Source organism: Cyanistes caeruleus, chromosome 2, assembly GCF_971803275.1.
Source record: "Cyanistes caeruleus chromosome 2, bCyaCae1.hap1.1, whole genome shotgun sequence".
Lineage (NCBI taxonomy): Eukaryota > Metazoa > Chordata > Aves > Passeriformes > Paridae > Cyanistes > Cyanistes caeruleus.
The window spans coordinates 77,202,612-77,218,362 of NC_141702.1; the positions used below are offsets into that span (position 1 = coordinate 77,202,612).

Sequence of the window (15,751 nt, forward strand, 5' to 3'; positions counted from 1 at the left end):
GCCGGGCGCAGCGGGGGGGCCCGGCGGCCGCCGGTGAGGCAGCGCGGTGCCGCCCCCGGGGCCGTGGTGGGCCGGGCCGGGACTGCCCGGCAGCGGCGGCGGCAGCAGCGGCGGCGGCGGCCGCCCCGGCCCGCAGCGCTCAGAGCGGTTCTCCCCCGGCGCCCGGGCGGCGCGGCCCCGGGATCGGCAGCGCTCCGTGCCGGGGGAAGATGCTGCCGGGGTCTATCCAGATCTCCGGGGAGACGCTGTCGGGGGCGGAGATCCGGGACATCTGCGAGAGCCTGCGGGAGAACTCGGTGCGGCTGCTGTCGCTGCGGGGCTGCCAGCTCTCCGAGCGGGACTTCGGGCACGTCTGCCGCGGGGTGGCCGAGTCCCGCTCCCTCGCGCAGCTCAACCTCAACCTGGGCATCGTCTCCAACATCAACCGCGTCAAGCAGCTGGCCGAGGCCCTGAAGACGAACCGCTCCGTTCAGTCCCTCTTGTGAGTACAGTGGGGCGGGGGCTGCCGAGGGGGCCCCGGCCCACTCCCGGGCGGGGACGGCTCTTTCGGGGGTCTGTCGGCTCGGGGCCAGCCCCTGAATTTGAGTCTTGTCAGAGGGAAAATGCCCTTGACGCTGCAGAGGAAAAGCCCCTGCCCGTCACCTGGCTGGGAGGGAGCCCCCGCCGGCTGGGCACGGCCCTGCCTCTCAGTCCCGGTCCTCCCGCCCCTTCAAGGCTGGCATCCCCTGCATCCCTCGTCCCGGCCGGGAGAGGAGGGCCACCGTAGCGGCCAGCCGACCCTAGCGACAGAGGCTTCCCAAATCTTTCTGCCCACTTGGGGTTAGTATTTGTCATCCACCTCATTTTGTCTGCTTCTTCCTCCCTGTCAGGTTAGTTAGCCCCCAGGAAGAAGGCTCCGTAGTAATTTTCCCTTTTACCTGCACAGCCTCCATGGGAGTCCCCTGACAGATGCAGGCTTGGCCCTCCTCAACCCTGCTCTCTCCATCCACCCCTCGCTGGTGGCTCTGGATCTAGGAGACTGCATGCTGGGTGATGAAGGCATCAACCTTATCTGTGGGCTCCTGCCGCCTGATGGGGCCAAGTCTGGTAAGCACCAGGGGCTGTGGGCTGCTCAATGACTGGTGGCGCTTTCACATAGATCAGATGTATGCAGCACTAAATCCTCAGCCCCAGAGAAGGCGGACTCTGTGGTTTGCCAGGGCTGAGGATTTCTTTCCCCTAACTTAAGAAAAGCAGATAAGCCAAGCAATAGATGAGTGGTTTCCTTGGGCAGGTTTGGGCTTTCTGCTACTGATCTGTCCTTCTGGCAGTTTGGAGCTCAGGAACGAACAGATTGCTTCTGGTTCATGTCAGCAGCATTTGAAACTGGAGGAGAGGACAGCTTGGACTTTGAATTTATTATTTTGCATTTGTGTGTTGATAATCACCATAGATAAATACATTGTGTGCCCCTACCTCAGCACTTAGATTTATTATCAGTGCCTGGGAGTTGTCCCTGCTTGCAGGTGCACTCCATGAGTATGTAGTTGCATGGTCACAGCCTTCATGCCAAGACTCCGGTCTTTGTAGGGAATGATCTTTGGTGGTGTGAGGCCAGTGACCCACTCAAGCTGAGATCTGGCATGTGCTGAGATAATACCGCTCCTTTCTTCTGACCCTCAAAGTGCTTTCCACCTTTTCCCAGCACCTCCTCGTCTGTATGCACGATATCACTGATGCTGTTTTCTCTCCTGGCCACCCCTCTCAGCAGGCTTCAGAGCCTACTGTCCCTGTTATCCTCTCTCCAGCCTGTCACCTCATGCAGCCTTCTTTGCCCAGTCAGTTGTCTCACACACCCCTTAGTTTCCATTGTGTTTGCTATTTAGGATAAGCAGGATGCAGATTGGGAGAGCAGATAAATGGGGCAGTTGCAGCACGGTTAAATGAAGGGCCACAGCTGAAGGCAGTGAAATATTTCACTGATCACTGAAATATGTGATGACAGTTGTCAGAGCAAACCAAGCCCTTAAGCCTTTCAGAGTACAGGGGACACAACCCAAAGCTGTTCTGGTGAGCTGAACAAGTTCTGTGACTGCTTTGGGGACCCTAAGGCTCTGGTTTGGCTTCTCTCTCTTCTCCAGGCCTCAAAGAGCTAACACTGAGTGCCAACCCAGGCATCACAAGTAAAGGCTGGGGACGCCTAGCCATTGCAGTGGCTCACAGCTCACAGCTCCGTGTGCTGAACCTGGACTACAACCCCCTAGGTAAGCTGGGGGCCGGGGAGGAGGAGCACTCCCGCCTGTCAGCGTTTGTGTGATTTGCACCAGTGGGTGGCCAGGGACCAAGCTCTGGAAAGGCAGTAGAACATCAACAGTAGGACGGGGCAGTTCCTTGCATAGGTGCCCTCTGTTCCCCAGCAGCAAGTTCACCCTGCCAGGCACCTTCAGCTGCAGGGGAAGCCGCCCTCACTGCTCTGCTTGTGTGAGGTGGCCACGTGCCCTGCGGGGAGATGCAAAAAGGAGGCTGTGCCTTGCCCACTCCACCGACTTTGTCATCACATTTGACCCTCCACGTATCCCTTCTTCCTGAAGCCCTGGGCGCTGAAGCTGGCTTGGCAGATGCAGCATGTCCCCGCGCTCCCCCCTTCATCTTCCTGGAGGAGCAGGGAGGAGGAGGAGGAGGAGGAGAGCCTGGCACTCGTTGCCATGGAAACAAACTCTCTCTCCTGCTCTGCTGCAAGGTGGTGAGGAGGAGCTCGGGCCGGGCCGTGCCTCTCTGAGCATCAGGATGACACTCCCCTCCTCAACCTGTCTGCAAGCAGAACCTCCCCCAGGCCTTCTTCTCTGACCAGGTACCTCCTCTTGGACAGGAAAAGCCCCACGGTGTTACTTGACAGCAGTCTGGGTTTTGTTCCAAGAGAAGGTATCACGGTTGTATGGCATCTTGGCACTTGACAAAGAATGTCAGAACATATTCCAGAGTCTTGTCTCTTCACCAACTTCAATCTTCATTCTCATCCTGCTGCCTCCCCCTACAAAGTCTACCCCTGTTTCCAGGAAGGCAGTCTGCCACCTGGTGCAGAGTCCATTGTCTGACTCCAGCCCTTCCCTAGACTGAAGTATTTAGTTCCTATTCTGTGTCTGGGATGCCCTACAGGGACTGTTAAAGGCCCTTGCCTCCTTGAGTAGGAAGGAGATTTGAGAAGATATGGTTCTTTGGGGAATAAAACCAACTTCACAGTGTTCCTTTGGCACTCAGTGACTGCTCCCATAACCACAAAATTGTGCACCTTTCCTTGCCTCTTCTCGGTTAACAGCTTTTTTTCTACCGTGAGAATCCATAACAGATTTGGAAGGTTGTCTGATGGCAGAAATACTCAGAGGATGTTCCCATGACAGCCCCAGGTGCATGAGGTAATGTGGCATCAGTGAGGGAAGGCAGGCACTGCCTGACAGCCCTGGTTTGCTCCTCCCACAGGTGACCAGGTAGCTGGGATGCTCGCTGTTGCTGTGGCCTCCAGTCGAACCCTGGAAGTGCTGGACTTGGAGGGAACAGGACTTACCAACCAGTCAGCTCAGGTATGGGAGCCCACAGTAACTCTACAGCATCACTGACACCTCACAGGCGCAAGTCTGGGATGACTGCAGAGGCCCCAGGACCCACACCTGCCTCCAGCCACACACTGGAGTTCACATGCACCTCCTTCCCTCCCTGCACCCAGAGGGGTTCTTGATTTCCCCTGGCCATTTTCTTGGATTTTTGGAGGTTGGATTTTTGGCTGAGAATCAGAACTAAATCTCTGTAGACAAACACAGGCCAAGACTCAGTTGCAGACTCTCCTCCCAGAACTCCAGCTTCCAGTGGTAAGAGGGAATGGGGCTGGATATGTGACAGCAAAGTGTAGAGTAGTCATTTCTTCTTTAGATAGAGACAGAAAATACAAGCTCAGCTCTTCTCACAGGAAGATGGGAAGTCCTCAGTCTCTCATAAAGCCTGATGAAGGGAGGTCAAGGCCAAGGGAAGATAAAAGTAAGGAGAGAAGGGCTGGAGTTTGCAGGGAGACAAAGCACTGACACTCTTTCCACTCAGCCTTTGTGATGCTTGTCAGCCTATTTATCTCACTCTCCCCCCAGACCTTGCTGGACATGGTAGAGAATTACCCCACAGCCCTTCGGACACTCATCCTGGCAGAGAACAACATTAGTCCTGAGCTGCAGCAGCAGATCTCTGATCTTCTCTCAGAGGGTGAGGAAGAGGAAGAGACAGAGGCCCATGAAGTAACAGCCAGGGAGAAGAACCCCTGGATCTGCCAGAACAGTAAGAGCTCTGGGAGCTGGGTGGGGGGGTTGGTGAATGGGTCTGTCCCTTCTCCCCTGAACTGGAATACATACAACCTCCGTGGAATACATCCACCTCCCGGCATGACCTTCGTGTTAAATAGCGTTGGGCTGCACCACTCTTGGAAAGGCAGCCTCCAAGGACAATGCAGCTGCCGCAAAGAGTGGAAATGGTACCTCTGAGGCATTTTCCTTGATGCTGCAGGAATGAAATCTGAAAGTCTTAAAACTCAAGGGCGGGAATATTAAAGATCTTGGGAGCCTTTGCCAGATACCCTAGCCAAAACTTGTGTCATTCCTCACTGTTTCCAGAACCTCCCTGCAATCCGCATAGCATCAGCTGTTCCTATCTCTACGTCCCAAACATGTGAAGGGTTAGCCAGGTGCCACCGTCTGCCTGTTGCTTGTAATGGAAAAAAGGTGTTTTACAGAGATAGCAGTAGCCTGATCTGTGTAGTTTGCGTATATGATATTGTATTTTGTCATGCCTACCTTGTGATCCAGCTGGTTTGAGGGTTTGCTTTTTTTACTTTCATTTGTCCTTTACCCCTCACAATTTCCATATCAGACTACCTGCAGACAAGCACAACCAATCCTTGAGCCTCAAAACATCTGGATTCTTATCTATTAAACCCATAAAAAAAAAATTTAGTGACAGTTTGGCCAAGTTTTGCATCTAGTTTCCAGAAACTGATTCCTGAAATAGGGATTCCCCCTGCAGTAGTTTTGAATGTGCAGGACTGACACTAGAGATCTCCTCCCTCCCATCCAGGAAAAAAAATATATTTTTGGGGGGTTTCAAAAGGCTTTTGGATGGGAAACTGGTATCCTGCTAAGTTTCTTACTTGCTATGCGGGCCCATTCTCCTTGCAGATGATTCACTTGCTGTGGGGAGAGTCACAGTGTTCCTGGCTGTTGCTCTGAGCCATGGCAGAGCCAGCAAGCTGCCCTCACCTCCCCAAGACAGGCAGGAGAGGGCTGCACAAACCCTCCATTCATGCAGTGCAGAAAGTATTTCCAGGCCTCTGCTGCTGTAACATGGCTGATTGCCCACAACATTCCCTGCTCTTGGGAAGGCAACGCCACCACCCTGTGTGGTGTTGGTTGGCTCGCAGCCTGAAGCCTGCCCCACCTGGACACTGTCTCTCTACTGAAAAACACTTGATGAGTGCAGATTTAAAGGCCTGTGCGGGGCTGGGTAAGGGCACAGATGGGCCAGCACAACCAGGATCACTTGCATGTCGGGGGTACTCGGACCTGATGTTCCTCTGGCCTCTTGCTGCTGTCTCTGCTTTCTCCCCCTCCCCAAAATTCGATTCTGTTCTGCTGTGTGGCCAGAGCAGGCTTAGTTCCTACTTAATCTCACACTTCTTTCAGCAGTTCTCTTCCCACCCCGCGGTGTTTTAATTCCTCATCCTCACCTCTGGATCTGGACTACAGCCCTGCGCTCTCTGACAGCCCGAACGGCTCACGCTTCTCTCCCTCTCTCGCCACAGATTCCAGCTCCCAGATGGTCCTGATGACGTCGGGGCTCGGTGACAGCCTCTTAGCAGAAACAGAAATGTAGCTGGGCTACCCTGCCTGCTTCTGCCGAGGACAGCTCCGTGCACCCTCCAGCCCCAGCTCCGCCGGGCTCCCCAGCCCTCTTCTCACACATCTCACCTCCTGCCGATGCCTCCCTCGGCTCTGAGCGCAGGAGCCTGGTCAAAGCGAATCTCTACACGCGTCTCTGTCGCCACACGCCGCTTGTGCTTGTCCCCGTCGCCGCATGTGTAGCTCACGCCACCCTGCCACCCCCGCGCCCGGCTGCGCCCGCAGGGCGCCGGCTGTATTTATTCAGATGTGTATAAGAGATGTCCTTTTTATCGCTTGTACTGCTGTCGCGATGAGACTTTTATAAAGGTCACAGATGTGGTGGCACCACTCGGCAGCGTCCGCCTCCGCCACTGTGCGACCCCGGGAGGGCGGGCCCTGGCAGGTATCGAGTATGGGCAGAGAGCGGCAGATGCGGGCAGGGGCTGGGAGGTGGCGACAGCGACGGGCAGGGACAGGCAGGGACAGGCAGGGACGGGCAGGGACAGGCAGGGACGGGCAGGTGCCCGGCACGGGCAGGGACGGGCAGGGACAGGCAGGGACGGGCAGGTGCCCGGCACGGGCAGGGACAGGCAGGGACGGGCAGGGACAGGCAGGGACGGGCAGGTGCCCGGCACGGGCAGGCTCTGTGAGCCCCTGCAGGCCAGGCACGGGCAGGAACCGCGGAGCGCCGGCAGGGGGCGCCGGTCCCTCGCCCGTCTCCTCACGGGCTCTGCCGAGGCTCCACGGCTCGGGCCCGGCCCTGGGGACAGGTCGGTGTCAGCCCGATTTTCTGTCCCCCAGGTCTTCCCTCGGGCCAGGAAGAAGCGGGCTGGGCTAATCTAGCTCTGCAGGGAGCCTGACACCAGCCATGCACACCCTGGTGAAGGCTTCAGCCCGCACCAGCACCGTGGGTTGCACTGCTTGGCCGAGCGTCCCTTGCTAACAAGGCAGATCGTGTTTCAAGACTCAGATTAGGCTAGAAGATTAAATTGTGGCAGCAGCTGCTGCTCAAGAGAGCAAGGAATAAAATCATTAATTACGGGGACAAAGAAACATGACACTCTTTCCAGTGTTAGGCTTGCATGCAGCCAGGTCAGAAAGGCACAGGCATCCTAACTTGGGAGATGGAGGAAAACTCATCACAGCCCTCTGACCTCTGCAACACCCTTCAAAGTGAAAAGGAAACACTTCCAATTGTCTGTATCAGCATCCTGCAGGAACTCTCTACCTCATGTTTGGAGGGCTTCCTGTCTCAGGTATGTCTGTCACCCCCAATCCTCCATCCTCACACAAAATACCAAATCTAGAATTATAAATCTCTTAGGAACCCCAGCAAGGGGGTATGTTACGTGGTCCCACATCACTCAGTTTCTGAAGTGACACTCTCAGATGACTCAAAAAAACCCAGCAACTATTAAAAGGATTAGCTACACCATATCCTACACTAGATGAGAATGTGGAGGTCTGCCAAGACAGATCAGCCAGTACAGCCAGCAAAATATGTGAAATGGGGTAGGCAGAATCTTGCAAGTAACACTGAGGGCTATTTACAGCACCAGCTTACAGATCATAGGATCACTGTCCCTGGAAGAGACAATGGGTGGCACACACAGTTCAACAAACTTGGGACACTGTACCATGAGTAGCTCTTACACCCTCACAGGCTCAGGATCATTCTAGTCCAAGTCTTATCTAGAATCAAGTACAATATAGCCATTGCCACCTACTTTTAAAATAGTTTATTTCTGGTCTTAAAATATACATCAGTTTGAAAATTTCAGAAAAAAACACATTAGTTACAGATTAACAGTCTGGAGTTGGGACACTGGAAGTGGGATGGGCTCAAGGCCCCAGAGCCAGTACTGCTGGAGGTGGGCAGGAGTGCAGAGGACACAGTGCCCAAAGGGAAAGAGAGGGCTCTGCTTCTTGAGGTCACCACTCCCCACTTCAACCTCTGCCAGCAGCCTAATACTGCAAAGCACAAGTGTCTGGGTGAGGGCATACATTTACCACCTCTCCACTGTTTTGCTTTTCAGTCCACCTTGAACAAAAGCAGAGGCCAGCTCTGTTCAGCACCATCAGCACCAGCTGCCTCAGCAGAAGAGTTTTCACTGACCAGCATGCCAGGATTCAGGGGAGATAGGGCAGAGCCCCAGGGGGCAATGCCTCCCTCCCCCACTGCAGGCCACCAGCAGCCTCAGAGCCAGAGCAGCTCACTCAGTGAGCAGCCAACCCCAGGTGACATCTGTGAGGCAGGGTCTGGCAGCTGTTGCAGATGCAAACCCTCAGCAGTGTTGCAGAAGAACAAAAGAAATGCAGCAGTGGAGTGGCTGATGGCAACAAACACAAGGACATCCCCCTGCCCCTCCATGACTGGGACTGGGGAGATAAACACTGTGAGCTCAGAGGAGTCTTCCACTCTCAGCACCAGCCTGTCTCCACAGCGAAACACCGCAGTGAAATACTGAGTCCCACCTCCCCACCAGATGGTGGCATCCAGCTCCACAACTGCTCCAGGTGGGAAACAAGGTGAGTGTGTAGGCAGCAGCTCCGCCCAGGGTACATAAAACAACCTACACAGCTTGCCAGAAAGGCCTGCAGCTCCCTTTCACTGGCCATGGAGCCTCCAGGCTTGAGCTGAAGCCCTGGCTACAAGCTGCAAGCCCCTTACAGAGACAGGGGTCTGGGGAGGGGAGCAGGGCCCCCAGACAGCTCTTGTCTGCAAGTCTTGATGTAAGCATATGAACAGATGCTCCATCCTAGAGAGAAGGATGCTCTCCTACAGGCCAATGAAGAGCCTGCATGGCATAGGGTGGGAGGACAACACAAACCCAACTCGAAAACCAGACAGCAGGCTGAGGGCAGGGCTTGAAGGGGGTATGGTGAACGGAACTGGGCTGTTCTCTGTCCCACACCCCCATGGAAGCCAAGAAACACCAGACAGGACAAGGGCACAGGACAAAATTAAAACAGGAGGCCTGAGCTTTGCAAGCCCTCAAAGAAATACCTACATCTATAGACCTCTCCCCTTCCCTCCCCCCACAACAAGACACTGAGCACACAAGACTGAGAAGAAAAGTCACACAATATCACACTACGCTAGGAAAAACACGCAGAGAGCCCTACCCAGAAAGGGAGGCCCCAGAGAGGCACCAGAGCCTGGGGACCCCCAGAGAAGGGGGCGTGCAAGGAGACCCTGGTGAAGGGCTGCTGCCATGAGGTAGTGCATCTGCAGGGAGCAGCTCCTCAGCATGCTGCTCTCACATCCCTGCTGGCCCTGCACCAAGCCCTTCCCAGAAAAGCCCGGTAGCATCCTTCACGCCTTGCTTGCCTGAGGCAAGACCTTGTTCTTAAATCTGGAGGGGTTTCTGCAGGCTGAAGGCCAGGATCAGAGGGAAGCACAGCTCTGATAGCTGAGACTCCTCAACACACCCTCAGTGCAGGCATCAGACCGGCTGCCAACGGCTGTGTCTGTTTATGCAGGGTGGGGGAAAGAAAAAACAATACACCCCAAAACCAAAGGCTTGGAAAGAAGAAAGAAGCCCACCCAAGAGCAAAGCATCAGCACCGTTCAAACTAAACAGAGCACAGAGAGCAGGGGAAGAGGTGTGAGGGAGGAGACACAAAAATACAAACCTCAGTGCCCAGCAGGCACTGCCTCCCTGAACCACCTCAGCAGGCATCACCCATGCCCCACACCAGAGCACCACCCCTGTGCATTGCCTCAGTGGGGAGCAGGTGCTGACCCCAACCCTGGAGACACAGGACAGCAACCTGCAGAGGAAGATTCTGGAGACCCACCCAGTGGGAGGCTGGGGAAAACAAAACCCAGCATGAAAATGAGACACCAGCAATCCCAGCACATCCCCACGGCACACAGCCATCTGCTGGGAGAGTCCTCGTGCCCCACTCACAGCCCCTGGGGCTCCCAGGGAATCAGACACCACCACACAGGCACTCTGCCCTGTTGGCACAAGTTAAAAGAGAGCAGAGCAGCTGCGGGGAAACAACACAAGAGCACCCAGGGCCTCAGGTACCTGAGTGGGAAGGGGGAGGAGAGCAAAAAGAGGCACAGGCACCAGGACGAGGGGTACCAAGAACTAACTCTGGTACAGGCACCAGTGTGAGGCTGTGAAGAGAGCTGCAAGCGTGTCGGGGCAGTGGGTGTGCTTCTGCACACTGTGTGTGCTTGTACTGTGGGTCTGATGTGCTGGGGAAGAGAGATCCCAGCTCTTCTAGGTAGCAAAAGAAGAGAATAAATACAAAATCTCAGAGCAGATTTCCTCCGGGAGGAGGGTACTAAGGGAGGCTTCTCCCTCAGGTGGACTGATGGGGGCATCCCACAGCTCTGCTAAGTGTGGCTGTTTCTTGCTCTGCCTCAGCTGAGAAGGTTGCCCTGTTCCTGGGCTTGTGTCAGACTGTCTTTGCGATGTAAGTGGTGCACCCCCATCCTCTTGGGGCTGCGGTGTGGCCGACTGAGAGGAGGCTTGGCCCTGCCTTCTCCGCTTTCCTCTTGGACACCTCCTTGGCTGCTCTCCTTGTTTCCCTGGAGCAGCATTTCTCTCTCCTCAGCTGGGCTCTCAGGCAAGCCAAGGTCTACATAGTCCTTGTGCTTCTCTGGTGAGGGGCTTTCAGGCTCAGCAGTGCCTCCGCTGCTTTCAAGCAACAGCTTCTGGGCTTCATCCTGGGAGAAATCTGTACCATAGTCTGAGGAGAAATGGCTCCTGCGGGTTCTGGACTCAGTGCTGTCTGTGTCCACGCTTGAGTCCCGGCTCACAGTCCAGCTGCAGCTCTGTGCAGACTCCTCACCATCCGAGTAAGCCGAGGCTGCCCTACACAGCTCCTGCATGGAGCGGCTGAACCTCTTCTGGAGCTCGGGGGCTGTGTCACGGCTGAAGGCCGTGCGGTTCATCAGCACTCGCTCTGAGGTGGGGGGTGCCTTATCCACAAACATACGCTGCCAGTTAGCCAGCAGGTCCTCCTCAGAGCTGGCAGAGCTGGCAAAGGCGCTCGGGATTTGGGGAGGGCTGCTGAACGGGCTGCTCTGGGAAGAGCCATGAGCCCTGGCTGCTTTGGGGGACTGCTGACAGGAACAGCTGGAGGCTGAACGGCGCCCTTCTGAAGCCGGGCTGCTGGGGAGTGTCCGCTGCCTGTCGCAGCTCTCATCTTCGCTCTGTACCAGGCTGAGGGAGATGGCCTGGCGCGTAGCGTACGTACAGTTGGGCAGGGGGCTGTTCTTTGGGATCCTCACCTTGTCCTCTGAGAACTCAATCACTTTGCGCCCTGGGTACATAGGATGGGGAGGTGAGGGCGTAGGGTATGGGCTTAGCTTCTCAAAGGCAGGCACCTCCTCAGGCACACTTTCCACACTACCCTGCGGCTTGCAGCCACCGTTCTGCTGTTTCCCTGCATCTCCTCCCTCCTTCCCCATCTGCCCTGCACTGTTGCAGGCATCCGGAAGGGCTCCGCTCATGTCCACATGTACAAAGACATCCTCAGCCATGGGACAGCTGCCGCTGCTAGACTTAGCTGAATTCAGAACCAGGGACTCTGGTTTCTCCAAAACTCTGGCGATGACTGAGGTGGGCACAACATCAGATGGAGCCAAGGTGTGGGCTGCCTCTTGGCCAGGGCCTGCAGACTCCTGCGTGCTGTGCAAATGCTTATTCACCATGTCCTGCAGCTCATAGGGAAGCTAGGGAGAAGGAAAAGGACATTAGAAGGGGGCTGCCATGCAAGTAATTTAGTTTCACATAATCTGACTTTTCCAACCAACCTATGTGTGTATTTTGTAGTCATTATGTTGACCCTAACATTCACCTATCCTGCCTTCAGAAGGGTATCTTTTTTCAAAGCAAACCTATGAGTGACTAACAAGGCTCTCTAGCTGTCCCAGCAGTCATGCTTCTAGGCCATGGTTCACAGGCCCCATTTGGCAAAGTGAACAGGTAAAGACAGCACGTGAGCTCAGCCCCACATGCCTGTGAGCAGAGAGATAAGGCCCAGCCAGCACATGCTAGGAAGGGGTCTATTGATCTGTGGAAAATCAGCTGGTGGTTGCACTGAAGTGACTCAACAGGCCCCACTGCTGAGATCCACAGTGCTCCCTGAATGTGTAATTGCAGCCATGCTGCCTTGGCAGCCTGCCCGCAGACCAGGATCGATGCCTTCCTGTGTTCCTACCAACTCCAACACATCACCCTGCTTCCCCACTCTCTCCATTTCAGAGAGACAAACATAGGGCTTATTACCAAAGTTGTTGGACTGAGGTCTCACCAGGGGGAAAGCACTACCCTTTGTCCTGCAAATGGGCACTACTGCTCTCCCCATCACCCTGCCAAGCTGCCCTCATCTGGGTCACCACAAGCAAGTAAAGCATGAAGTGGAGGGCAGAGGCCCTCCAAGCCATTCAGTGGCACAGTGAGGTCTGTCCCATCACAGCCAGAAGGAAACTGCACCCACATCTGGGCATGCAGGGGCACACTGCATAACAACAGCTGGCTGTGAGGAAGGCTGTCTGCACAGCTGCTCAGCACCAAACCCCCTCCAGTGGCAGCCATGTGGAACACAGCGCTCCGGGGGGCAGAATTCAAAGTTCCAGAGAGGGGGGACAGCTGGGAGAGAGGTCAAGGTTACCCCAGCAGTAATGGATACAGTGACCTCAAGAGTGCTAATTTGAGACACAATGGGGGAGGGTGACATAGTGGTCACCCGCTAAGTTAAAAAAGACAAGCATGTAGTTTTGCTGAGAGGAACACAAGAAGGGACAGAGACTAGAGGTATGGCAAAGAGAGAGCTGGGATAAGGGCCTGGACGATACTTTCAACCAAAGAATTGATGCTATTAATGTGAAAGGAGATGACAGCAGGATGAGCTGAACTGCCCTGACTCTCATCCCTCCCCACAAGGGGTGTAAGTTGGTACCAGCTTTTCCTGCTCAGAAGGCCTAGAAACCCCTGAATGCTGCCTCCTCACACTTTTCTCCTCAGATCAGAAAGGGATGTCAGGTCAGACTACTTCTGCTTCTAATGAGGCAGTATGGCCCTTCCATGTGGCCAGGTGAGGAAGGAAAAAGGATGGAGCAGAATAAGAGAGAGGTCTGTCCTCCTGCCAGCTATCAGCACGCACCCAGCAGGCTATCGAGTTCAAGGTTATTGTGCTTTTTATAACAGCTCCTGGCTGAACTGTGAAATGGAGCTGTCATGAAAGAGGAGCTGGTAGAAGCTCTGTGCTGCCTTCTCAGTGGTAACGGGAACAGGAACCTCCCCCCACCTTCTGAGACTGAAGGATGAGAGGCCAGCAGCCCTGTGGAGAAAGCTGGAGAAAGCAAATGCAGTCAAAGCCCATGAGCCATTCTTCCCCACCTCAGCAGAATTACTACTCACATCAGCAAACTTGTGGTTCCTGAAGTGAGACTTGTTACACTTGAGCAGCTGTACTGCAAGGTTACAGTCCTGTCGATAGCGTTCCTGCAACAGAGGGCACAGCTGTGTAACACTGTCAGACTCGCCCAAACTCTTACCCAAAAAGTCACCACCTGAGCAGATACCGCTTGAACAGAAGCCAGAAGAGGCATCTGATGAATTGCTCATGAGGGCACTGCCATTCCCTCCTCCCCATACTTTTGTATATTTTCTTACAATTCAGCCAGGGTGTCCCTTTCAACTCCAGTCCTTGTTGCCAGCATATCCTCTGTCAGTGTATCAAAGCCCCTCTCCCTCTGGAGATTTTCATCATCCCCAAAAATCCTTCCAGATTTTCTCTCCCATCCCACAGCTCAGCCATATCTGATGATGCAGACAGACTGGAGGGAGTTGAGAGCAGTTAATAGAGTCAAGCACTGGACCCATTAATTCTATATTAATGGTGCAGAAAAGGCATCAGCTCCCTCCCAGCTCTGGAGTGAATGACCCCTCCATAGGTACAGCCCAGACTCAGATCAAACCCTAACCTTAAAAGAGGAAATGCATCAAACTTGAAGATCCATTGTTCCCTCTTCAACCCCTCAGACCCTCTTCTGTTTGTCCGTCCCTGCTATCATGTACAGCTCCTGCACTTCCATACACACTGGAGTCATTCATGTGCTCCTTTACACTAATGACTTTGAACAAAAGGAAAAGCCCACACCTCACACACTTTCACAACCATTTGCAGACTGACACTTACATTGAGTTCCTCCAGCTTATTGATGGTGGTTTTGGCATCAAGCAATTTATTAGTGAGTTCTACAATCTCCCAGTCCAGCGTCTTGCGGTCCATTTCTGCCTTTTTAATCTGGGATGTAAGAACACCGTGTTTAAAACTCCCTAGCACAGAATCTGGCTTCACCACCCACCTCAGCCCAAGCATAGCACAACGACATGTTCAGCTGGGAAACAAAAAACTTCCAGACAGACAGACAAGGGAGACCTCTTCAAAGGAAGGTGATTCCAAAAGCCAAACAGGATCAGCCACTCTGCTAGCTACAGAGACAACAGGTTGAGTCTGAACCTCCTTAATGCAGTATCTCTTCTTGCAGCACTGGCATGTTTCCTCCCTGTCCCTGGTTCCCGCTGTGCCTCAGAAAAAGGTAGTGGTTTTGAGTGATCAATCCCAACCAACCACTGGTAGCAAAGACCTCTGAGATTGTGACACCCAGCCCTCCTTCCTGGGGAAATCAACACAAGAATACTGCCTGAAAAGATTCAGCAGTCAATACCGAATGGACAAAAGGGAGAAGTCACCATCTTGAAAGAGTTTTAGCCTTGCTCTAGTAAGTAAAAGGACCTGTCACTTCATTTGAAGTTCAGCTAATGTCCTCCCTAAAAGCAGGCAACCTTGTCTCTTCAGACTCCCTCACCATTCAGGTACAGAGCTGACAGAGACCCAGATGTAACAGCAAAGAGGGACAACAGCTCAGAACAACCAAGTTGTCGCTGTCTCAAGAAGTTCTTCCAAACTGCCCAAGGGTGTTGTGAGACTGTGAGCAGCAGGGCCAGCTGTGCATCACAGATACAACACAGCGACAGGCAAGGGGATAGGAGAGCCAGTACTTCCCCAGTGTGCAGTCTCTTGAGGCACCAGCATAATGAATAATTGGTAGTGAATATTAACTCAAGAAATTAAAGTTCTAGAATCAAAGAAATCTCATCCTGGGCTACATAGAGGCAATCAGCACCTCAGCTATTTGACTTGCCTGCTCACAGCTCAGAAGGGGAAAGAAAGGGAGCAAACGAGGCTCACAGCCATCCACACCTTGTGCAGTGCCGCAGCTTATGGGCACCACTTCCCAACATGCCATGCTCCAGCTGGCTCAGAGTCAAACACTCTTTAAGATGGAGCCCTGCAAGCTAGGGCCTGCTGCATCTGCGGGCAGCTGCTGGATACCAGGTGAGCCCTTGGCTGGACGAGGGCTGGGGCCCCTCCATCTGAGATGGTGTATGTGGGATTGACAATGAGACCAACAGGCTGAGACACGTAAAGAGGAAAAAGGAAAAACACACAAACGAAAAGACGCAACTGCAAAAATCCAGCTTTGGCTGAGAGAGGCCTGAGAGGTGAGTGCGCCCAGAGTGTGCCAGCGGCAGCGTGGGGAGGAGAAAGAGAAAGAGAGGGGGAGGGAGAGAAAAGAAACAGCCATGAGTGTTATGAATGCACACAACAGACATACACGCACATTGGCTCTGCTCTGACTGTCCCCATCCTCCCAGGATAACCACCCCAAGACTTGCTGACACATCCCTGACATTTTGAGAGGGACTGAAGCAACACGACGGAATATCATGCAATTATGTTTGTGAGGAATCAAAGCTCTCATGCATGACCAAGTATGGGCTCAGTAAATCAAGAATACCACTCATGACACCAGCCAGAATGGGGAG

General features: G+C 54.0%; 2 protein-coding genes across 14 annotated transcripts in view; one reads left to right on the forward strand and one right to left on the reverse strand.

The window, feature by feature from the left end:
- Positions 1-95: 95 nt before the first annotated feature.
- LRRC73 (leucine rich repeat containing 73) lies at positions 96-6,239 on the forward strand. Its single transcript, XM_023947493.2, has 6 exons — positions 96-481; positions 926-1,086; positions 2,121-2,243; positions 3,457-3,557; positions 4,113-4,296; positions 5,813-6,239. The coding sequence occupies exons 1-6, from the start codon at positions 210-212 to the stop codon at positions 5,881-5,883; spliced, it is 912 nt and encodes a 303-aa protein (XP_023803261.2). The 5' UTR covers positions 96-209; the 3' UTR covers positions 5,884-6,239.
- A 1,376-nt stretch (positions 6,240-7,615) lies between these two features.
- Positions 7,616-15,751, reverse strand: part of TJAP1 (tight junction associated protein 1) — a 40,657-nt gene continuing 32,521 nt past the window's right edge. For all 13 annotated transcript variants that reach the window (XM_086878032.1, XM_086878026.1, XM_086878031.1 and 10 more), the window contains 3 exons: positions 14,058-14,165; positions 13,277-13,360; positions 7,616-11,586 (listed from right to left, as the gene is read on the reverse strand). In XM_086878032.1, coding sequence (XP_086734158.1) covers positions 10,270-11,586; positions 13,277-13,360; positions 14,058-14,165 — 1,509 coding nt within the window. In that variant the 3' untranslated portion in view covers positions 7,616-10,269. The remainder of the gene's footprint in view (positions 11,587-13,276; positions 13,361-14,057; positions 14,166-15,751) is intronic.

Excerpts from the sequence above, each read along its gene's own strand:
- LRRC73 (XM_023947493.2), top strand. The coding sequence starts at position 210 with ATGCTGCCGGGGTCTATCCAGATCTCCGGGGAGACGCTGTCGGGGGCG. Across the intron at positions 482-925 it reads CGCTCCGTTCAGTCCCTCTT|CCTCCATGGGAGTCCCCTGA; the intron begins GTGAGTACAGTG and ends TTACCTGCACAG. Across the intron at positions 1,087-2,120 it reads GCCTGATGGGGCCAAGTCTG|GCCTCAAAGAGCTAACACTG; the intron begins GTAAGCACCAGG and ends TCTCTTCTCCAG.